General features: G+C 38.3%; 1 protein-coding gene across 7 annotated transcripts in view; it reads left to right on the forward strand.

Annotated features, from left to right (window-relative positions):
* The window catches only part of elmo1 (engulfment and cell motility 1 (ced-12 homolog, C. elegans)), a 131,088-nt gene that overhangs the window by 40,536 nt on the left and 65,835 nt on the right, over nucleotides 1-24,717 (forward strand). For 3 of the 7 annotated variants that reach the window (XM_036145058.1, XM_036145063.1, XM_036145061.1), the window contains exons 2-6: nucleotides 14,833-14,989; nucleotides 22,929-22,969; nucleotides 23,121-23,193; nucleotides 23,298-23,348; nucleotides 23,442-23,611. In XM_036145058.1, the coding sequence (XP_036000951.1) occupies nucleotides 14,912-14,989; nucleotides 22,929-22,969; nucleotides 23,121-23,193; nucleotides 23,298-23,348; nucleotides 23,442-23,611 (413 nt within the window). In that variant the 5' untranslated portion in view covers nucleotides 14,833-14,911. Of the gene's footprint in view, nucleotides 1-390; nucleotides 567-12,582; nucleotides 12,603-14,832; nucleotides 14,990-22,928; nucleotides 22,970-23,120; nucleotides 23,194-23,297; nucleotides 23,349-23,441; nucleotides 23,612-24,717 lie in introns of those variants that run through there. The other 4 variants (XM_021316046.2, XM_036145064.1, XM_036145059.1 and 1 more) reach the window with 3 other exon arrangements.

Raw genomic sequence — 24,717 nt, forward strand, 5'->3', positions numbered from 1 at the left:
TAAAACCATCGTCATCGAGATGCTTCGGACTGTTCAGATTCTGGTATCTCGAAAAAAGGACAGAGGTGGAAGTGTGAGCTGTGTTGATTGAATGCAAGATTAAAATCTTTGCAGAAAGACATGTTTTGCTGCATGCATTAAGTTTCACGAGTTAAACGTAGTCTTTAATTTCTATGGATGAATAGATGCTGTGGGGTTCTTTTTTATGTATATAATGGGAATTAGAACTTTTTACTCTGTCAGCGTCTTCTTTAAGTCACTTCTTCTTTAAACTTTACCGCCTTTTCACCGACAAACCTGTTTCCTCTTTCTCGACAAACGCCTATTTCCTCCTTCTGTGTCTCTCAGAACCCACTTAGCGTCTCTTTTCCTCTACCCGGAGCGCTGCACAAACCGTTGTGGAGCGCTCCTCTTTGGCTTATGATGCTAAAAGCTCTCAGTCAGTCTGAAGTTTCTTAAAGAAATTAGCCTTTCTTTGTTTTCTGTCGCAGCGCGGTCACATCCTCGAACAGCAGGTTGGTCGTGGAGGAGAACTCGCTGTGCTGCTGGTTGTCAGGTTTGGCGGGGTGAGTTTTCACATCAGTGCTGAGTGTTCTCTCCACCGACACAGGATGCAGTAGGCCTCAGGGTGTGGTGGTTCGGTTTGTGCTACTTTCTTCAACGGTGTTCAGCCAACGTTATGTCTAGACGCATATTCTAGAGTAGTTCTAGTCTGTAAGTGCACTCTATATGCTTTTTGACTGATCCAATAGGTTAGTTTCCCATATTTTGAGTGTAGAAGTATTTTATCCTAAGGACACATGCGAGTTTAGAGGTTTGAGCTTTCAGCAATCATGACTTGAAAGATGGAACCATACTGAGTGTGGTTTGTAAAAAAAGGGCCGTACTTATTCGAAAGTATTTAGTAGGAAATATGAGGATCCACTCAAATGCTCTTCATGGATTGCATGTTTTCCTGTAGGCCTAATTTTTGACTTGCATGTTTTTGCTTTTGTTAAGTATCTTTTTTTTTATATTTTTATAGCTTCCACTGTTGTGATTAACTGCGTTTTGCATAACGTCATCCAAGGACCTCGAATTGATTCTGACTCACTTGTTTACCTCAGTCTGCTCGCTTTCCCTGATCCCATCAGCGTGCTCAGGGTTTGCTTGTACCTTGTTCAGCAGCTTGTTCTCTCTCTCTCTCTCTCTCTCTTTCATCCATTGTGCAGATCTGTTGGAGGGATACAGTAAATTCAGCCTGGTGTGTGCTCACCGGGAGCGCTAAAGCTGCTTTGTCACCTCGGTGTGGCTCAGACTTCTGCAAGAGGTCGGCTGACTGCGCGTTAGAGCTGTTACATGCTGCTGGCAAAGTCGTTTCACAGGATATCCTGGCTGTGGTGTTGTTGTGAGAATTTAGGTCTGGTTTGTGACGCAAAAAGGCCCGGCAAGAGTGACCGATATGTTGTAAGGCTTGTGTTAGTTTAACCTCCAAACTTCAGAAAATGTAACCTATCTGGTTCAATGTTATTTTGGGGGGGGGACTAATTTAGTCCCAGTCCTTTTAAAATTGTTGCCAGTCATGCGTATTTTTGATTTTGCTGAGGATTGTACTTCCTCTTTTGGTTGAATGCCACGTTCCTTAAGCATGACCCGAGACGTTGCCCCGTTCTCTTTGTCTTCTGTGTGGTCCTCATAGTTTTTTCCCCATTTTTGTTTCTAGAAATGTTTGCAGGGAGGAACTACAGCTTTAAACAATCCTGTTTAAAAATAAAAATTATTTCCGATTTTCAGTATTTGTATTTACAATGTTTAGATTTTCACATAACTGATTCCTATCCAGAATTATTTTTTTGTTGTTGTTAAAGGTAGTTTTGCTTATTTATAAATGAGCAAAACATGCAGGCATTATTGGGTGTAGTCTGAGATTCACATTGTATCATACCCTTGAGTAAATGACCCGTATAATCACCAAATTGTAACACTTAAATGTGTAATATTGTCCATAGAAGCAGTGCACTGCTTGCAATGTCTATTATCAGTTATAATAGTAATATCTGTAATATTTATTTACCCATAGATTTTGATAGTTAGCAAAAATAGATAATTTTGTGAGTAGTTTTTAAGTGCCTATAGTGCAGAATGTGGTTTGTTCATTGTTCATTGTTTTGTTTTGCTTTAAGATTAGCTGGTTGTCTAAGCAGCTGATATTACCTTGATAGTCAGGCTATCTCGCTTGGAAGAGCCAGCGGTTAGCTGTGCATGTAACTTGCCAACTTTAGTTTTGATTTAGTGTCAACCTAATAACAGTGATTTTTTTTTTTTTCCAGATTTGTTTAGTTTTTAAACCATAATTATGTGTTTTAGTATGAATGATGAAGGGAAATGTCATTAAATGGAAACCCCCAAAAATATATATAAATAACTGTTTTATTTTAAAAAAAGGAACAAAAATTGACTGACACAAGTTTTGCTGGTGATTAATAGCATTTGCACAGTTAGCATTGCTGCTAAAAGTAATGGGACTGTCGCTGCGTGGTTTATCAATTGTTAATATTCGTACCTTGTGTCGAATCCCAGTGTTCCCAGAGTTCCACTGCTGCTAGACGTTGAGAATAGCAACAGGCAATATGAGCATTACAGCACCCATTTTTTCACAATATATTTTGGTATTTCTTTGATAACAAAACAGAAACCTTTTTCAAATTAAGAGGCGATAAACAATATAACAGCCAATCCTGAACTGAGAGTGAAAAAAAAACACAAATTTATATTTTCAAGTTAGTCTCTCCTGTTGCGTCTCTCCAACTGTAACAGCGTAATAAATCTCAAAGTTTGCTCAAAAGACAGGAAACAGCTGTGATGTGCTTTCTCCTTTTCTAAAATACTTCACAATGAGGTGATGCCGACCAACAGACTGCTGACTCTCAAGCCTGTTGTCAGTCTTGATAAACACCATTCATCACGGCTGTCATCAATCTGGCTTGGCATATATTTGCTTTATGCTGCCACCAAAAACCACAAATGCTGTGTTGCAGAAGATTTGTTATTTATGTTATTGCTTGTTCTGTTTTTTTTCTCCCCTAGATAGTCCACTAATAGCAGGTAGCATGAGAAGTGCCACCTATATCTTTAATCTACATCTACATCTACATTTAAAACATCTGTTCTTGGTTATCATTTAGAATTCCTGTTGATTTTTAAATATTGAAATTTATAAGCCTTAAGCTTTCAAAGTAAAATATATTAGAATATGACCTTCACAAAAACGGGACCATGCTGTTTGGCTCTACCGCCTCAGCAGATAAAAGAAAAACAACAACAACCATATCAGGTGCAATGCAGGTATTGGACTGGATCTGCATCATTTATTCAGTCATTATTTATGCAACTAAATTCAGCTGCAGCGTGGAACAAGTAATCCTCCTGGATTAGGAGCAAGGTAGCAGCAAGGTGAGGAACTTGATTAAGTGGTCCTGAAGCGTGAGCGGCTCTATGTCGGCAGAAACCTCAGTGGTTAGCAGGCCCGGAGGACTTCATGTGCGTGCTTAACAGGGCGCTAAGACAACAGCAATGACCTCAAAGAGGCAGCCGCAGCTTCTCTGAACTAGTTGCTGATGTCTTCAATTGTTTTTACTAACAATTTAGAGATTATCCACCTAGAGTGAAAGAGATCTTTACTGAGTGAATAACACTAGAGATAGTTACCAACGATCCCAGGAGTGGATGTTTGACTAAATTCACCCTGAGGTCAGGCTATGCAATCTTCAGGGAAACTGCCAAATCACAGCTACATCTAAGACTTTAGTAACTGTTAATGTTTTTGACACCATTACAAGAAGGACTGAAGCACTTTAAATTTAGCAAAATATCAAAATTGCAATATATTTTAACCATAATTGCGATTTAATTTTGACTTTTCTCAGCATTAACCACAAGCAACAACAATGGCCTGTAGATAAAGATGTTTGTAAACAAGGACTATTTAAAACAAGAAATGTAACTGTTTTTATTAATCAGAATATTATTATTAAAAAGAATAGCTTTGTGAGTTGTAAATTAATCCTTGTTGAACATAAAGTTCAACCAACAAACAAGTCTATGTATTAAAAGTGTGATCAGTATTTAATGCTATGGCGAGATTTCTTAAAGATTCTGGTTAAAAAGTATGATTATATAAACTCTAAAACAAACAATAAAATTAGATTATCTCACTGCTGCAACTCTCTTCCCTTCCATGTGAAGGCAAACCCACTTTAAGCATATTACCAACACCTAAAGGACGTGTCTGATTCACTAATTGTTATATCACCAAAAAATTGCAGACCTCTACGATTTGGGAATTGCATTTTTTTAAATTGTGATTGTATTGCAAATGCGATTAATTGTCCAGCCCTACTTCAAATCGACTTGTTACTGAAAAGTGCTTCATAAATAAACTTGTCTTGCCTTGCCTTGAGGAAATGTAATTTGTTTGAAAGGGTTGGTGTAAAAATCAACAAGCATCAATTGCAAAGTAGCATCTGAACAAAACCATCTCTGGAAGTTGTTCCTTTCAACAATTGTTCAGTATCTTACCGTGTTTGTTTAAAAAAATAGCGTGTAAGTTCAGCAACAACATCCGATACCTACTGTCAAAACATTTCAATTCTTCAATTTTATCAGTAATAGATTTACAGGCTAATAATTCCTGAATGCATTTGATCTATTTATATAAACTTTCTATTTTAGTTATTTTACGTCTTTGATACAAGTGATAAGGAGAGTGAATAACATTGTTTTTGTTTTAAGTAAAACCATGAACCTGTTTCGACCTCTAAACCTGTAGTACAGGTAGCAACAACTCTTTTGCTCACGAAGCATCTGAATCGTAACGATAGTTTGGAAACCTTTGATCTGCCATGCAGGTGCCAAAGGGTGTCTCGGTGTGTGAGATGCAAAAAACATTAAGTGTAACATAATCATCCTATGTGCAATGGGTGTGTGCAGATGTTTAAAGGTGTCGTGATCAAAGCCGCAGCAGCTCTTAGCCCTCATGCATGGAGCCGGTGACCTTTTGTCTCGGTTTGCACATAAAGGTTGGAGCGCACATGCCCCGAGCCCAGCAGCAAGCCGAGCCCTTTGTAGAGGCGTCAGATGGGAAGCTAGAGGGGACTCTTTTGATACCTACCCAGCTAAGAAACAGAATCTCTCTAGTCTGCATGAACATAAGCGATGTTTGTGCAAAAGCTTTACCAAAAAGACAGCAGCAGACAGCCATGCTGTTCACTTTTTGAAATGTTTTTATTTATTTTATTTTTTTGTGGCCTCTTTTATCTGTAATTGTGATAAAAGCAAAATCATAATGATTAATATGGGATACCAAACTGAATCAGTAAAAATAGTCTGTAGGCCATTCAAGTGAGAAACTAATGCACTCAAATGGTATGAAATGGTGCATACATTGTAAGAAATTAGCAATTTTGTCCAAACACCAGGGAGTTTTAAGTTAAACATGTGAAAAAGTTCAAATGATGTAAACACATCATTTTATTTCCTTTTTTTAATCAAGAGTGGATACAATTTTTCCATAGATAGTTATAATTGGTGTTATTTGAGGAAAAAAACATAAACATGTTCATATCTTTTAAATTGGGGTTTAGAATGTAAATGAAAGCTAAAAGAGAATTTAATGTTTAACATTTACCATTGTTTTTTATTAGATTTTTTTATCGTAAAGATGAACATATTTCAGTGAACAGTTAAAGGGAGTGGTGGAGTTAATGATAAAGACTATATTTAAGTCAGGAATGACTGGTTTTGCATGTATTAGAACTCTCAGACTATGGCTGCTTAAATGTCAAAGAAATGTTGCAGGTCAACAAGGGGTCATCTACAATTTCAACACTGACAAAATCTGCATGGGTGATGATGACACTTAATAAATGCCTGTTTACCGAGGCCTTTAGTTCCTCATGGTGGGGGGTGGGGGGGGGGGGGGGGTATAACATTGTCATTGGACCTCATGTTCCCCCGCAGCATTACGGCTCCCCTTCTAAGGTCTTTGGATAGACTGGCAGCTCAACACATTTTTTTTTCCCCCTCCATCTCCATCGTGAAGTCAATGACGAGCTGCAGCGACTCTTGTACAATATGAACGATTTCCGTGTTGCTCTACTTTGTGTTACAGGTGACCTTTTCATAATTTTTTTTTCTAAATGTATGGTTTTCAAAATCGGATTTGTTTTTGTTTGCATTTCTGTGTTACTCTTCTGCAATATTATGTGCTCCATTTTAACCACCCGCCTGGCAGCCTTTTTTCCTTTTAATTTCATTTACTTTAGATGCCATGTTGTGTCAGTGTCTACCTCCTTTTAAGCTTTATTGCCACTTACTTCCTTCCTTGTTCCATTTCCTCTCATGTTTCTTTGAGTCTCTCACCCTCAACCCCTCCCCCTTTGCTCTTTTTGCTTTCCCTCCCTCCTCCCTCTACAGATGAGGTGACCCTCGCATAACACTGCATGAATTATTAAGGGGAAACCAAGCCCTGCCCATCCAGTCTGTGGCCGCCTCTCCTCTGTGTTTGCTTTGCTCTTTTTCGTTCCCCTTACGGTTTATGGATGGTTATGCTCTGAACCTCTGGCTTCAGATCACCGGTTTTTCATCAGTCTCACGGAAATACATGTATTCTAATGCAGACTGATTGCACACATTGCCACTTGCAGTTTTAAACCTATATATATATATATATATATATATATATATATATATATATATATATATATATATATATATATATATATATATATATATATATAAATAAATAAAAGTTATGGTACAAAAATGCATTTTCAATTGAGATGAAACGAGAATCTTAATATCTTTGCTGATTTCATGCTAAAGTTCTTTGTGGTCTAACTTTGCTGTGAGACTGTGAGACATCCAGGAAAGGTTGGTGGGGGCACGGCTCATCAAATGTAGGGAAACTAAATCAAAGAAAAAAAATAAGGCCTGCGGGGAAGTTGGGCCGGATCCTGAGAACCAAAGCGGTCCACAGCAAATACAACCAGGAGATGTTTCTCTCCTTGAGCTTGTTTAACCTTCCGGCGGAGCGAAAAATAAACTTTCACTCGTTCCGCAGTCGACTAAACAAGGCTGGAATAAATCAACCTGCTCTGACGTGATGAGCTCTGACAGCGGATAGCTCGGTATCAAACCTCAATTTACAATAAAGTGGCTGTGATGAGATGTCGGAGTGACAAAATGGGTATCGACACACAGATCCGTGGGCTTATTACAGACGTGTGAATATATGGTCAGACACACAAGAGCCTTGGTTCTTAGAAGTTTGTTTTCGGGAGCGGTAGAAGAAAAAACACATTAATCAAATGAGGCCTTCTTGTAACGCTGCTCATGGTGTGAAGGTGTGTTGCACCACTTTGTCTCTAAATTGGATATAAACTTGTTTTTTGTTGTTGTTTTTAAGAGATGCGCCCCTACTGCCAGCAATGAGATCAGTGTGTGTCTGCATGTTTGTGCGTATCTCCAGCCAATAATCCCAGAGGGCTAACCATTCTTGCGTCATCCGAAGTCACTGTTAGATGACAAGATGCTTGAAATAATACACTCATACACACGAAGCATAACCTCATTGTTTTTATTGGAGCCAGCCTTCTAGCTGCAGTGCAGCGCTCGTGTCGGGAGGAGAGCTTCTTGTCTGGGCTGAACGGACTAACAAGCCTCCCCTCGTCAGCTGCACGCAGAAACCCACAAATGCACCGCAAATGATCGATTTGAATTAGGTCTGAGCAGACCCCCATAGGTCATTAAATACCAGTTTAAAAGGTAGGCTGCTGCATTTAAAAGGCAAAGAAGAGAAAGAAAGCAATGCAGCAAAAGCCTTGGAAGCTTCGCTCTCCCAATCAATAAAAACTCATATAGCTGCAAATAAGGAATGATGTATTATTTTTTTGTTCTGCGACGTAAAGTTGCGTTCTGGTTTGAACAGAGAAGATCAAATAGAAGACTTGTTTATTTCTGTGCTGTAGACACCGGGGTCATTACAGACAGCTGATGTGTCTACCCACAATGCATTGCAGGGAGAGAAACTAGTGCTATGCAGGTGAACTTTTTTTTTCTCTGATAAAGAAACAGTAACCCTGCATCTTTTAATCATTATTTATATATTTTTACCCAATAGACATCATGCACATTTCTTTAAACAGATTCACTTTTTTTTTTACGTTCTCCCTGTGATTGTTCACCAGGAAAACATATTAGCGGGTTTCTGTTTTAGTTTTCCATTTGTACTGACGTAGCCAGTGAGAAGTCTGATTTCTGTGGTTGCATTGAGGACAAAAAGTCATCAAGGATACCGTTTCAGGCGAATTGCTTTCACAGCAACCTGGGATCGTTGTTGTTATCGCTACTATAACAGTTAAAATAGACAGTATGGGATTCTCGCAGTATTTGCTAAAATTGTTTGGTTCTAATTTGTTTTAAGCAGAAAAACATGTCCCATCTATTACAGTAATATATAATCATACAAAGATAACATGCTTATTTGTGCTGGTTTATTGGACTATCTGCTTGGGTAACTAGCCTGCAGTCAGATGCTTAACAGATAATCTGTACGATCTTCATAAACTGGAATTTACACACACATCCATATCTTGGGTTTGCAGAGAATGGACTGAAACGAAGAATATATCAAGTGAACAGCATCCATCATGAAAAAAATATCCGGTTGATGATATAAAATGTCTGAGGAGAGTGGGCAGACTGGTTTGAGAGGATTAAAAAGACAACAGTAGCGAAAACAAACGCAAAAAAACACTCATTACAACTAATGTACGCAGAACACCGTATCTGAATGCACAGTACATAAAGATCAAAGTATTCCTCCAAAATCTCCATCCTGTCTCATAGCTATGTAGACATTAAACCATGGCGCACAAAACAAATACCGTTTGATCTATTTGATTTATGCTCTTAATTTCTTGCATTTCTGAAGACGAGTTCTTAGCAATCCATTGATCTCAGTGCGGACCAAAGTGGTGAACCAGGCTTCAGATCGACGCCAGCATGGCTTGAAACTGGGCCGGCTTTGACAAAGGTTACAGCCTTCAGCCGTTGTCTCTTTGTCTTCAGTCTTTGTTCGGACAAAGACGTCTGCATATTGATGACTAACATGTTTTGTCTGCTGAAGATGAGTAAGTGAATCACACATGCTTAGTGTATAAATATGGTACCCTTTGAGTTTACCAGGATGTCTAGAGCCCTGAAAAGCATTCAGTCCTTTACACATTTCTTTTGTTTTTACTTTTCATCACTTTTTGTCATTTTGTCACACTCACTACTAGTAAGACATCGTCGATTAAGACACAACAGTATAGCCTACTTATAAATAAATCTGTCCACGGTCACTTGACTGCTGTCTGGCTGGTCTGGCCCAAATGCCTTTATCCACTTTTCTTTTTTCTCCAGCAAGAGTTTTGTGAAATTATTATTTTGTAAATTAATTATAGTATTTTCTTGCACTGTCGCCATTCTCTCCTGTCTTGTCGTTGTTGTAGTCTGACTCTTATGTTTGCATTTGTACATTTAAGTGGCATATACACCAAGCAGCTTAGCCGCCAGGAGTGCGACACCTATCTTGAATTAATCAGATTAGATGAAGAATGATGCAAAAAGTGCTGATTGGCCACGGACGCAGAGAGCTGCGCCACAAGGAGATTTTTCAAGTGGCCAATTGGAACTTTAAAAACAAAAGTACAGACTCATTTGCCCGCCGTCCATCATCATCATTGCAAAATATAAGTATAGACTTAATAATAATGTCAAAGAAACCCTAAATGGGATAGGAATGCTGAAAAAACATCACTCATTATATGAGAGAGCAGATTTGCGCCCCCTACTGACAAACCGCCACTGTTTGCTGCTAGGAGAACTCGAGTAAACACAAAAATCCATTTTTAAATCTCGATTTCATTTGTTGAGGATAAAAAGCGCTCTAAATCAACCTGACCCTTTGTTATCAAGTAAGTGCAACCAAAAGTTTGCAGAATAGTTTTAATTCAGCCACATTACACAATTTTCAAGCATGAAGGACCCTTTTTCAAACCATACTATGCCATCTCAGTTGCATTTCAGCCAGGACATTGACAAGACCAATCATTTCTTTTCCCTTTTCATTTTTCTCTCTTGCCCTTCGAAGCTGGACTCATTACAGTGTTTTGGATCATACTCCTGCTGCACCCCAGTGCGTAGAGCTCAAGACAGAGATGGCAACTTGAATTTGAGACACGGACTCCAGTTGCACTTCAGTTTCAACAATAAAAGACTTCAGACTTGACGTAGATGTGTGCCCTTAAGACTTAGAAGTACTAGTGTGAAACTTGAGTCTTAATAACCTGTATGACAACTGAAAGGAAGCCAGTATGTGTGTCACAGACTGCAGCTCCGACAGGCGACGTTTTACTCTGACATGATGCCGTTTTTTTTAATCGTCAGTGGTGTTGTTGGATTATGGGCTATTAACAGGTCAAAACAATCCGGTTATGTTAGCTGAGGCTTCTCGATAACGACCACATGAATCTCTTTCCAAATAAACGCTTTATCCTCTGAACCATATCTAGTGCAATATATAATGGAGTGGACAATATGAAGACATGGGTAAACAGGTGTTCACTTAGTCCTTACAGAGACGAGAAACACTTTCATCCATTTAGAAATTCAGCATTAACAAGTATTAATCTCTTAGAGTACAAATGCCTATTTATGTTTCTAAAAGGGTAAATACAGTAATTGATCAGTTTTCAGTAGAGCATACAGCAGCATTTAGCTTTTTTGTATGCAGAATTAGTTTTTAAAAGAAAATGATACAATTGTTTATGAAAATTAATAGATTTAAATGTAATTATTAAATGTTCCTCTGGTAATTTAGGCCTACGCACTAACGGTTCTGGTTTGGATTCCTAACATACAGCAATGCAGGGATAGAGGTGCACTAGATATTAAGGATTCAATGAGTAAATGTGTATTTCAGTCAGTAGAGACTCAAGACTTGACTTGGACTTGCCCCCCCCAAGACTTGTGACCCGCCTTGGAAAGACTGACGTGAACATCTCTGGCCTAAGATCATAAACCTCATGGTTGGATTTTCTTGTAGAGTACAGATCTGGTTGATGCCCTGATCATGGCAAGTTTTTCAGGTCTTGAAGCAGCATAGCACCATTACACCACCACCATGGTCGATTATTAGTACGATGCTCTTTTTCTCTGAAATGCTGTTAGTTTTATGTCAGAGTTGATAGGATGTGCAGATTCTCACAAGTTTCTCTTTGTCTCATCTTTGAATTTTTTCCAAAAGGTCAAATGTATGGCAGACCCTTTGTGCTCATCTTGGTCAGGAGTGTTTTTTGCTTTGGAACCGGGAAGCCATTTTTGACCCGTCTCTCTGAGTCACAGAATCTCTCGTTAATTGAGGCAACAGAGGTTTCAGTGCTTTAGATGTAGTTCCCCACTTCGCCACTTTATTTATATCATTAAGGCGATTCAAACAAATCTGCAAGGGCGCGAATAACATTGGTATGATGGGTTTTATTTTTGGAGCAAAAATGTTTTGAGTTTCTTGCTCGGATTTCTTTCAGCTATAATGGTGCAAAATCTACCAGTATGTTCTCATCATGCTGCAGTGACCTCTTTGGTTTTAGCCAAAAAGCTTTCTCTCTCTTTTTTTTTTTTTTTTATTTCTGCACAAGTTCATACAAGAAAGGGAGAAATAAAACCTTCCATATGGTGAGCATTTTTCAGAGCCCAGCATCTCAGGAAGTATCTAACATACGTTATAAGGCCAATCTGCTGTTGAATGGGCATAACTCATTCATATCTCAGCGGTGAAATTCAAAGTGGAAAGCTTGAATGACTCATTTTGGTCGAGTTGTGCAGATGTGACTTGAGTATGCTACTCGTTTATAGAAAGAGAATCGCATCGAGATCTCAAGCCATTGATGCAGCAGCTGCCATGACAACAGTCCCTTGAATTAAGGCTATGTGGATTATTATGGGGTGACTCACATACAAAGCCATGTGACTATTATTATGTATACTGCCTTTAGATTATTGTATATTTACAAAGAACTGTATAGATTGTTCAGTAGAATTCAGACTCCAGATGGTGGGGACTCCTGTGTTGATGTGTGTTGTTGTGTGTGTGTGTGTGTGTGTGATGAGTGGACACATTTCCCCATTCATTCTGTTCATACTCATGCATACATGATTTATACAACAGCATTCACAATATTCTGCTCAGTGGTGCTCTCCCAGGAATTAGTCTCAGGCTGTTTTTATGCATTATGAATCGAGATGAAAAAGTAAACCGAGCTCTTTATCAGAAACTTGGATGTTGCAAGTTTTCCAGACAGGCGTAAATGATAAATAATTAATCATATCTGCTGTGTAAAACTTCCACTTCTCCACTGAAAAGCAGTGAGCAGCAGGAGGTTTCATTAGAGCTCCCCCTGCAAACACACGGACTCTTTTACAAAGCCCCGCTTGTGTGCTGCGGAGGGGCTGTGATTTGGCCGTTTCTCCACCACTGGTCCTCTAACTGGCTTATCTTGGAAATCCGCCGGGTTTTTCAGGTCAGTCTGGCTGCCGGCGCCTCCGTCGCAAGTCCGGCTTCTTTATGCCCTCTTAAAAGTCCCGAATCACTTTGGAGGAACCCTGGATTAGGATTTCAGTGTTGTAGCAGTGAGGGTTAATGTGTTGGCTTTGCCACTCCTCTGCATGTGAATCCTGTGCGCACAGAACTGTAGTTTGGCAGGTTTTTGGAGCGCATTTGTGTTTTGACTGGTTAAACCCACGGGACATTCGATTTTGCTTACTGTAAAGTAAGTCATCTGCTGTGAAAATAGAAGTTGTTGAATTTCACTTGCAGTTTTTTTTTTTTTTTTTTTTCTGTTACGCCATCAGCATTTAGGAAGCTATTTTTAAAGCCTTTGATCCATCCGGGTCAGTTTTTACTTATGTCCTCCGCCAGGAAGTTCGTGTTTGGTAGCTGGTTTTGTTCAGTTTCATATTGCCATAGAAAAATCACCATCATCTTCAGATTTTCATCATGGGCAATGATGTCAACATAAATTTGTGCTTTTCTTCATGAATTTTTAACACTTATTTTCTTTTTTTCCCCCTTTTTTTTGGTGGGTGGACTGATAATACAGCATGCAATATAAATGATTTCTAATCCGAATAGGGTAAAATTTATACATACAGGCACAAATATATTGACTTCCACTAATATTTACCAGGCTTCTTGCATAATTCTGTTTTGACCACTCTTAGCAGAATTTGTTGATTTAATTTAAATGATCTGCTTTCCTGACAAAGAGTCAGGTCTTTGCGTTTTGTCGGTGCATATTTATAAGGTTTGAGCTCAGGGTCAGTCGAGAAGATTATTGTTGGCTTCTGCTTTGCCCGTTCCAAATAGTTTAGTTTTTCCACTGTTTCACCCAAATGTGTCCAAGTTTCAACTGTTTCTCAGTTGAAATAAGTAAGGATGGCATTTATTGTATCGTTTATCACATCAGTGATCGTATTATTGCTATTGTGGAAAATTTGTTATGGTGATAAGAATTTTCATTTATGATGACAATGGTAATTCCAATTAATGATGTCTGAAAACCCCAAAAAACAATATTCTAGGGATTGTTATTCCTGCTGTTTTCTCCACTGTTGTTTTCATGACGGCTTCAATAAATATCAATACATTTAAAAGTACCATCGATGAGGTTTTTGTGTGCAGTTATAAATATGTTTTTACTATGTTTTTTACATCAATATCACAACCAATACCACAAAATAATTTTGTAACATTTAAAGTTTCCTCCGTTTGTCCCTGGATATGAGGTGAGGTTGAAGGAAAAAGTTGGTAGTCCTTGATTACTGCACCCACCCTGCAACAGCCCACAGCTCAATGCTGCCACCACCGTGCCTTTTAGCTGTTACAGGATTCTTAGCACTGAAGGCCTAATCTTAGCTCTTCAAAACATTTTTCCTGTAATTGTGGCTATATTGCTCACTGTTTGTCTCCTCTATCAATTCTACTTTTTCTAAAAAGGTATTTGTCTTTTTTATATGGGCAGCTCTAAGTCACAGTTCAGCCTAATTGAGTTGGATTTGGGGGCAGAAGCTTTGTTTGTGGTCGGCAGGATATCTGTCCACACTAATGTTAAACCTACTCCTGCGCAGTGTCCTGTCCTGGTTTATGAACAGCTCAAGACCTTGTGCTTCCTGGGTTGCTTGTGAACATCTCACCCAGTTTCTTCTCCTCTGCGGGTGACAGTTGAGACTTAGACACACGACTGTCTTCCAACGGCGTAATGATCCAAAGCGTGTATCAAAAATAGTTTTGGAAAGCTTACATTAAGTTCCCTTAATGGCCTTCCTAAAAATCTGTCATAAACCTGATGACAAATTATTAGGCTATATATACTTCCTTGGCAGCAAACCAACCGGTTTAGATTAACAGCCATTTCTGTCTAGAAGGTGAAATATTGAACCAGAATTATGCCAGAAGCTTGTTGATGAACATTAAATGTAGATTGTTTTGCAGAAATCTACAATAAATTGAAAGTTGTGCCTTTTAGTTAATTTTTTTATTACCCGAAATGGTGTGCCAAATAATTATTCTATCACAGATGCATAATTAAAAGTCCAAAATTGATGTGCATGCCTAAGATGACTGGATGTACAGCCTCTATGAATGTTTTAGCTCTGCGCTTGTCTGCATTTTCTGACTGTAAGTGTCTTTTAAGCGCACCTTTATATAACCGTATACCCTCTTAACAAATGTGCTTCTCTTTCTGTTTGCAGGTTTGGATGAGCAATCTCTAGAAGTGTTCGACAGAGGTGTGCCGCAGCAAGACTCGCACCAAACTCTCTCCCGGCAGCCATGCCGCCACCGGCAGACACCGTCAAGGTGGCCATTGAGTGGCCGGGGGCCTTCCCTAAGCTCATGGAGATAGACCAGGTGGGTGTTTCTTTTTTATATATATATATATATATATATATATATATATATATATATATATATATATATATATATATATATATATATAGATAGATAGATAGATAGATAGATAGATAGATAGATAGATAGATATATATATATATATAATATATATATATATATATATATATATATATATATATATATATATAGATAGATAGATAGATAGATAGATAGATAGATAGATAGATAGATAGATAGATAGATAGATAGATAGATACCTACACTAGATGATCTATTTTTCTGATTAAAAAACCTCAGCGTCACAGGGGAAGATGAGTCCAGAGTATAATGCAGCGTTTGCATTGCTCTCCACAGTCAATCTAATTTCCATTGGTAGTGCTCCTTATGTAAAAAAAAAAAAAAAAAAAAAGTTTTAATGGAGAAACGAAGCTGCACAAAGACAGGAAAAGCTTAGATGTCGGTACACTGACTGCGACGGTCAAAGTATCTTTGTTAAAGTCATTCAAAGGTGTGTGTCAGGACAACTGTGCACCAGTTTACCTGATGGTTGAGTTTAATATAAAGTGTTTGTATGGTTTATTATTTCTAAGCAAGATGAGGTGATTGACCATGTTAGATTCACAAGCGAAGCTTTTGAATAAAGGTTTCATACCTCTCCAACTACGTTTAAAAGAATCTCCATTTTTAATGTGGTCTTATTTGGTTCCTGTTTGATCAATTTAAGCGATTTAAGATTTCTGAAATGGAAATAATGCCTAATAATTAAAGACTTATTAAAAGCTTTGAAATAGCCCTTAAGCTTAGTGTTAATTTAAAACTCCCAGCCAGATGTTTATTTTAATCTTCAGCTTCTTACAATTAGCAGTGGATGTATTCTCACAGCGGTATTCTCACAATGTACATATGTTTTTATTTTTTACTACACCCCCACCCCCCCCCCCCCCCCACACTCGAGCTGCTATGAGATTCTTCCAGTGTGACTGTCTTGAGTAAAAATAAATAGTATCATGGTATTAATATAAAAATAAAAAAAATATAACATAATCTTACTGCTTCAAGCCTTTATAAGAGTGTTAAGGAGTGCCAGTCTGGTTGCCATACCTTGATTGGCAGTATGTGCAATGATCAGAAATATTTTTCTGCAGGTAAGAAAAAGGCTTGCTGAAAAGCCGAGTGCAGCAACGGGTGAGGGAGGGGTAGAGTTGCCTTCACACAGCTGGAGAAAACTCATACACGTCCCCTGGCATCTTGTTAAAAGGAATTTAAACCGCAGGAAGCCATAAGTTTTTAAAACATCTGTATACCTTGATGCTTATAAGTGGCCTCTGTCTGTAGAGAAATCTAAGAGCACACATTGCAAATCGCACCAACTGCTGAGCTTCACTGAAACCTCCGCTTCATAGTTGCTTTTAATGCAATAGGTTCAGTGATGGCTGTCAGCCAAGTCCGACAGCTTGTCTTTCGTTCTTAATTTCAATTTAATGCACTTTTTTAATCACATTATTCTTGTAAATTCGATGTAAATGTTACACAACAGGTCTGAATAAACTACAATATCAAGTTGACGTTTTTGAACGGTGGCAGCTAGGCAAAAATTCAAAAGTAAGAAAGAAACCCAAACTGGCCTATAACCTGAATTGATGTAGTTAAACAAATGCATGCATTTAATTTTCCCCTCATTAGATTAATTGCAAAACTAAATATAATGCCACTGCGTCAGAGTACACCGATTTGATCAGTGCAGTGGCTGTTAATGTAAGATGAATATTTACGTCTTTTAAATTCTCATTATGGTCATTTAAGCTGCTCTGAATGTCAGCCGGCGGCTGGTGTCTGACAAACGGAGACTAACATGCTAATAAAATAATTAGCCCAAATAATGACTACCTCGCATTAAAGGGACATGTCTGCTGTTTGATTTCACGTACAGTGTGTCATGTGGCCTTTTTCTCCGTCCCTGTGTGTGTGTGTGTGTGTGTGTGTGTGTGTGTGTGTGTGTGTGACTCACAGATGGGCTAATTACTGTACAAGCTATGAGTCACTGAGGCAACTGGAGCTACAAATTGCCCTTCTCATTGGATAATCCAATGAATGAAGCATTGAACTATGGAGTATACTTGTGCTTCTTCCTTTGCTGTGACTCGTCTGACAGACAGGAGAGTGAGGATTGAGGGACGTGGCGAGATGTTTTATGAACTCCTTATCGGCCTTACTGTAAATTGGCTTTAGTAAAAGTTTTCATCTTAATCTCTTGAATCCACCTGCCTTTATTGGCCATTCCTACGCTTTTATCCAGCTCTCTTATCTGTCATCTCTCTCTCTCTCTCTTGTTTCCCCTATCTCTTTTCCCCTCCTCCTTGTCGCTCTTTGCCTCTCCCTCTCATTCATTCCCCCGCTCACTCCTCCTCCCTTCTTTGTGTTGTGACTGTGAAACTTGCGCTGTTCCTCTTCTTCACTCGTCCTCCACCACCACCACCAGCAGCCCTCCTCTCCCTGCCCCTCCTCCACCTCCTCCTGCATCTCCTCAGCATAATGGGGCCCGCAGTAGCATATGGCTGTCTGAGTCATGCGGTGAGGAGTGGGCTTCTGCTGCTTGAGTTGTCTGAACCAGAAAGATTGTTCATTTATAAGCGTGGGTGTGCATGAATGCAAATGTGTGTGTCTGTTTTTTTTGTTGCTATTGTTGTTCTGTTAATTGTTTAGGTGGGTACAGCCCCCCACTTACGTGACTTTATTATGTAGATGTGTTTGTTGCAGCGTTTGTGTGGATGCTGTAGTTGTGGTTGGGGTATGCGAGTTCACCCCTAATAAGCGCTAGTTTTTCTTTCATTGCTCATGGGTCAAAGCTGAATGAATTCATATTCGTAGTTCCCCACCTATAAATTCAGAATGAAATTCAGATTCAAGACTTCAGATACTTACATATTTTTTTCTCTTTAAAATCACGTAAAAGCAGCACCGTTTTAAGTTGACCCAAGTATTGGCTTAAAGGTGTAGTGGACAATCTATTTTCGGCTTCGGGTTGCCGGGGGATCATGGTATCTATTGGTTGTCCCACATGCCAATCATTGTGACGTGCTCGTTCCTTGCTAGTTTCCTCTTCCACGTCTAGTGTTTATGTATCCAGTGAGCTTCAGATTCAGCCGTTCATTGTAGCGCCACTGCTCTCACTGTATACTTTGAAAATGGTTGAGAGTCGCAAGAAGCGAACTGTCTTACATGTTTATGAGAACAGGAAGAAAGGCCTCAGAAGAAACAATTAAGACCAGAGCGTATTGGGTTTTTTTTTTCACACAATTCCCCTGAGGAGCAGAATAGCAGGTTTGTTGGTCTTGTGCATGTGCCATTATTCAAAAAGGGACTTGCGTGTTTCTTATCTACATTATCTGAAAAATCGTCCACTGTACCTTTAATTTGATATATGTTAAATTATTTTTTTCAGGTCAATGTACAGCACCTGCCGCGTATTGATGCTCCGTGCGGGCTGCCTTTCTCAAAAACTCGTCTATAATAATAATAATAATAATAATAATGATGATGATGATGATGATAATAATAATAATAATAATAATAATAATAATAATAATAATAATAATAATAATAATAATAATAATAATAATAATAATAATACCTTTTATTTAAAAGGCTCCTTTCTCAAGACTCAAGTTAACCGTACAAAAAAGATACACAGTCTGTGTAATAACAAAACAAAACAGATCTGACTCTTACCTGGTCTAACATATTTTTGGTTCTCTGATATAGCATTTAATCTAGAGGGGTGAATGTGGCCTTTTCTTTACAAATAACTCCATGACTTCTCAGTCTGCTGGTCCAAACTGGTCTGCTATCAGATTCCAAAACACGGAGGTAGGCTGTTTAATTTTGCGACAGCGCAGTGTTGCCAGTGACCTTCAGGAGAACTAAACCTGGGATTTACAGGTCTAGTGCCCCTAATTGCTAAAAGTTGCATGGTGCTGCTTTAAAAAAAGAAATAGACCATAATGTAACTGGTCAATTAACATGTTGAATATATCATCGGATACCATGGCAGCCTGTTTATCTATGCTTGATTCTCTTTTTGTTCTTTTGAGCAATTCATAAAGTTGCTCTGTCTCATATTTTCCTGCTTAATTGGGATATTCTTCTCATATTGTCAGTGTTGCTTTTAGTATCACTGATATTTATAGGAAGACGCAATAGAAAAACAACCCTCTGACGTCTTTCTACTGCGCAAACCAGAATAAAGAGGCACGACAATGCAGATTTTGTTACAACATTGGTAAAATCTAAGTAAAAGAGCATTTATGAAATATAGACAAATGTAAAGCTTGCCAGAATAGAAAATTGCGTCTGTGTTGGTGAGATGGTAACAGGTTGTCTTTAAGAGACTCAGAGATTTGTTGCCCCGCAGTGCAGCATGCTGAAGTGTCCTTGAGGAAGATCGTGTTCCCTGAGCTGCCCCTGAAATGCTTTCGGATGTATGAATGAGAACAATTGAAGACTTGCATATAAAGTGTAAATGTGCACAAACATCTACCAGACAGCACTCAGACAGACTACATTAGAAACAGCTTGTATGACATTTGGCAGAATCTAGTTAAACAAAAACAAAACACGCACGTTTATTGCCACTTAACATTGAAGAGTCTTCTTCCTGTTGTTGGACAAGGGCAGTCATCCCAATAAATGAACTAGTCATTTTTATAGGAAAGGTGTGTGTGTGTGTGCATCCATGTAAGTGTATTGTATATCTGCATATATCTAATAATCTTAACCATCTGACTAAAAAAATTTGCATTGTGCAAAAATGCTGGAGAAGTAGTAAAAGTGCCAACAATTGTAACGTTTTTCAAGTGTTCTGAAGGAAAAAAGTTATTCAGCCAAGAAAGGGTGGATTAACTCTGAAGCCTCCTGTTACTAATTGTCTGATAATTCAAGCATCTTTAATTTAAATGAAGATTCAGACTGGGTCATTGAACTCTTTGTTCTTTGGTCATTAACTGTTATATTGTAGGTTTCGTTTACACTTTTACACTCTGCCCAGCATTAGGGATCTACGATATATCGGTATTGACCAATGTTAATAATTCTTAAAACACATCATTATCGGTCTAAAAGTAAATCTGGGCCAATATTAAGAACCAATTTTTATGTTGTTGCAATTTGTGTATGTGGGGGGCTGTGATAGGGTAGGAAACTATATATAATATTGCTAAATATTTGATATTAATATTATCGCTTTTTGATATTGGCCCAAATTCTCACATCAGTGCATCTCTACAATATATCCGTATGTTGGTTTACTTGCCTTGCAACGTTTGGCTGTATCTAAAGCCCGCAGGACACAAATTTACCTTCAAAATGCAAAGAAGTAGTTGAATTTCTCCTTTGACCCCAACTTGGTTGCCTTTTTTTTTATCCTGTTTTCTCATCGCACAATGTGCAATACTTTGGGGCATGTGTCACAAAGCAGAACTTTGTTGCACGATGATACATTGTGACAACTATGGGACGACATAACAGTGCAGCCAATGTCTAAGCTGCACATCTATGCATAATGACACAAAGGCTCAATTATATCCTGCTAAGTGTATTGCCTTATTTAGTTTAGGGTTGTCAGAAAATGCTGTTTAAGTTTATAGGAATTTAAATTACTTGAACAATTTCAAGTAGAAGCAAAAAAAATTGGATTTATTAGGGATTCAAGAGGGGAACAAATGAAAAGACTGATGCATCATGGCAGCGATGGCCGTCTCATGATCCTGAAGCCATTTAAGGTTGTGATTCTGAGACTCTATAACTGCATTAGTATCCATGCCATATATCTGTTGAAAAACCTCAGTAGCTTTCAAGCGCACAAAATTATCTCAAGACTGAATAGTAGATGGCTTTTAGCACAGTGTCAGAGTAGTTGCAAATTGGTTGTTGGACATTAAAAGTCAATATTTTGGCCATCACAAACCAGTCGATCTCAATGATAATTTATAAAAAACCTGACTTAGTTATACAAGTTCTGTCTTACAAAATTGTGCTGTTTTTAAGTCAGCTTGCACATTTGTCTACAAATATAGGTCCTGATTTGCTACAGAGCCACCATGTGAGCTCTAAACTTTAAACTTTAAGGAATAAGGAATTAAAAATATAAGTGAGAAGTTACCATATCTTGTTGTCAATGGAACAATAGATGTTATTTAAGAGGCTGCATTGTTTATTTAGCAGACTGAGATCCCACATTCACATTATATAAACGCCTTCTAACACCTGATTGAGTTTTAAACATAATATCGGCAGCACTGAGTCTCTCTTGAACACCTTCTCAAACATCTAGTAATGTGTTGTTAATGTTTAATAAAAGTTGTTGTCTCTCCCCGCCCTGTGAGATTAACTGTTTGAATCTGCTTTGGCTTATTTTGTTACTTTGCTGCAGTTCAAAATGGTTAAAAACTGCTTGGTTCACAAAGTCCCTTTGCAGTCTGGGGGAAACAAAACAGGACAAATATTTATGTTTTCAGACTTTTATTCCTGTGATTTTCATTAAATTTTATCCCTCTGTCATTTTATCCTTCATTCTTTTATCCTGTCCTTCCTTTTTTTATCTTTCTTTCAAATGTATTTTCTACTGTCCTTTGTGCCTTTCCCTGTCCCTCATGCCCGTCCTTTCTTGTATATTTACTGTATTTACCTTATTTCTTTTTTAATGCCTTTCTTGAGTCCTTTCTTTCCTTCCAACCTTCATTAGTCAATTTCTTTTATAATTTCTTTAATGCTTTTTATCGTTTAGTTTCTTTTTTTGAGTCCTTCCCTTCCTTCCTATTTTCCTTCCTTTTGACATTTGTTTAAGGCCTTGGCACCTCCCTCCTTTTCTTTCCTCATTTCCTTCTATTAATTATTATGTGTCTTTATCCTTCATGTCGTTCTTTACTTACATCCTTCCTTGCATCTTTTCTTCCAGTTACTGATTTTTGCAGGTTGCATGTTTTGAGTCTGAGTGAGGAATGTTGCCATAACAAATATGTGGGAACCGTGGTTTCAGTAAAGTGCTGCACTGCAAAAAGGGAACTAAAAATACGTAACATTTTCTCGAAATTAGTGTATTTTTCCTTGACTTGAGCAGGCAAGTTGAAACAATCTGCCAATGGAATAAGATTTTTGCACTTTAAATAGGAACAATTCATCTCCATCATCTTATTTTAAGTGCAGTATATCTAGTTATCTTATTTTAGGGTTAACAATTCTCATTCCATTGGCAGATAATCTTATTTACCTGCTCAAATCAAGGACAAATACTCATTTCAAGAAAATTCTACTTACCTTTAGGTAATTTTTTGCAGTGTGACTGCCATGTACAAATCAGTATTCAGATGTGTAGCATGTGTGCACTGTCTCCTTATTTTGTAAAATGTTAGCAAATGTACCTTAGATCAAAGTTGATCAGAGTTGATGATGTGGTTTGAAACACACTTGGGCTATACCACAAACTATTAGAAACTAGAATTTAAGGCTTAATTATAATCTCTCTATTGTCCTCTCGTCTTCTTGTTCCCCCAACGTTGCTTCCCTAATCTAAATTTAAGAAACATGTTTCACTTTTGATTATTTGTTTTACTTCAGCAAAGTTCTGTGAGGAATTGAGAAGTTTCGCTGTGTTTCATTATAGTGGGAAGACCAGCTTAAAGCTGTGCTAATGTAATTTACGTTTCTCGTGCCGGAGTCTCTCACTCTGCAGCCTGAGAACTCCTTTAATACTGCAGTCATGAAAGAAATGGAGCAATAGAATACACATGGTTTCATAAACTCACACCAGCAGTAAGATAAACAAACAAGAGGAACAGTCTCTCGTTGTTGCAGTCCTGCAGTATGAAATAATTGCAGCCCACTCTGGACTGAGTGGAACTTCAGTCTGGACTGTGAACTTAATGTGTCCCTTTGTCCACAGAAAAAGCCTCTTTCGGCGATTATTAAAGAAGTGTGTGAGGGGTAAGTCTGCTTTTATTCATAGAAAAGTGATTATTCTGCAATAACCGTCTTTTTCCTATCTTTATTTTAAAATGTTAGATTTATTTTAGATTTCCTGCACATCAGCTAAAGTGTTTTTTTTTGTTTGTTTTTTTATTTAATTGCCTTTTAGGTGGTCTTTGGGGAACCATGAAACCTTTGCTCTGCAGATTGCCGACGCAACGAATTTCTATATCACAGAAAAGGTTTGGTGATCGTTTTTTTCCCCCCTGCAATTTCCATCTGGCATGAAACAGAGGATATCCGTATATATGCTAATGTGTGTTTGCGCGTTGGAAATGTTTCACAGAATCGCAATGACATCAAAAACGGCTCCATCCTGCGCCTCACCACTTCTCCTGTATGTTTCGACTTCTCTAAAGAAAGTTTTGTCTGAAAAACCTAAAAAAAAAGAGTTTCAGTTCTCAATGTATGTATGCCTTTTCTCCTCTAGTACCAGACGGCCCTCCAGCTTCATGAACGGATTCAGTCATCCAGCATGGATGCAAAGCTGGAGGCGCTGAAAGACCTGGCCAACGCATCCCGGGACATCACCTTCGCGCAGGAGTTCATCAACCTGGACGGCATCTCGCTGCTCACTCAGATGGTCGAGAGCGGGACTGAGTAAGTTCAACTGTCTGCCAATCTCATTTGCTCAACTTATATAATGTTTTTCTATTCTTTAGGATAATATTGCTCTCCTCTCATTGTGCTAAATGTATATTTTAAGTACTGACTCCATAAAAATGAACCATCAACATTTATTTATATTTCAAATTAAATGACCACTGAAGTAGAACTTTTAAGGACTTAAATTAAACCTCAGTGCTCCTGATATATATTAGTTGTTTTAACATTTATTTTAAATCCGTGATGCTGTGGTCTTCATTTATCAAGCATTCATAGTGCAGAAACATGTTATAGGTGCGCAGTGGTTTCGGTGAACTGGAGTGGCGAAGACTGCAGTAGAAGAAATCAAAGCTGATTACACAGGCATTCCATATGCTGTACAAGTTGTCATCGCAGTAGTCTAAAGGCATGCCCTCCATAAGCCAACATTTAAATTTGCATTTAAATGTCTGCCTACAAAGTTATAACGGTGTATTGAGTCTCCTTGCTTGGATTGTTGGACAACAGGTGCCAGGATATCGTTGTTTTGTTGGAAGATGTCAACACATACCACTACACGAGTGCCGCGGCTCTCACGCGGTGTGCGTTCCGTTGCAACTGCAACTTAGAAATCGTAGCAATGCCAATACCAACATTGCATTATGTCGTGCTAAACTGGCCAATATTCACTCACCTCAGCATGCTGGATGCTTAATCTCGGAAAGACACTGACGGGTTGATCTACTTAAAAGGGATAGTGTCAGTTTCACTGCTTGGTTGCATTTATAGAGCATTTAAATGCACTTCTCAAAAAAAAAAAAAAAAGAAGATTAAATGTAAACGGTGACGGCATGGCAAAAGTAACATGCCCCATCCTCTAAATTCAACGTTTTTGATTTCAATATAAGAATGGGAGCCCTTGAAAAACAACACCCAACAATGTTTCAAGATCAGATGTTCCATAAAATCCCCTTTATTCTACTATTTTGTATTGATTTTCTATACACCAGCATCCACGGCCAGTCAGGAGCTTTAGGTGTCACCCAGGTGTAAACAAAAAAAGGAAGTATGGAGAAACTGTCATGTGAACTGGATTCTACAGGTTGACCTGGTTAACCATG

Source organism: Fundulus heteroclitus, chromosome 13 (genome assembly GCF_011125445.2).
Source record: "Fundulus heteroclitus isolate FHET01 chromosome 13, MU-UCD_Fhet_4.1, whole genome shotgun sequence".
Taxonomy (NCBI): Eukaryota; Metazoa; Chordata; class Actinopteri; order Cyprinodontiformes; family Fundulidae; genus Fundulus; species Fundulus heteroclitus.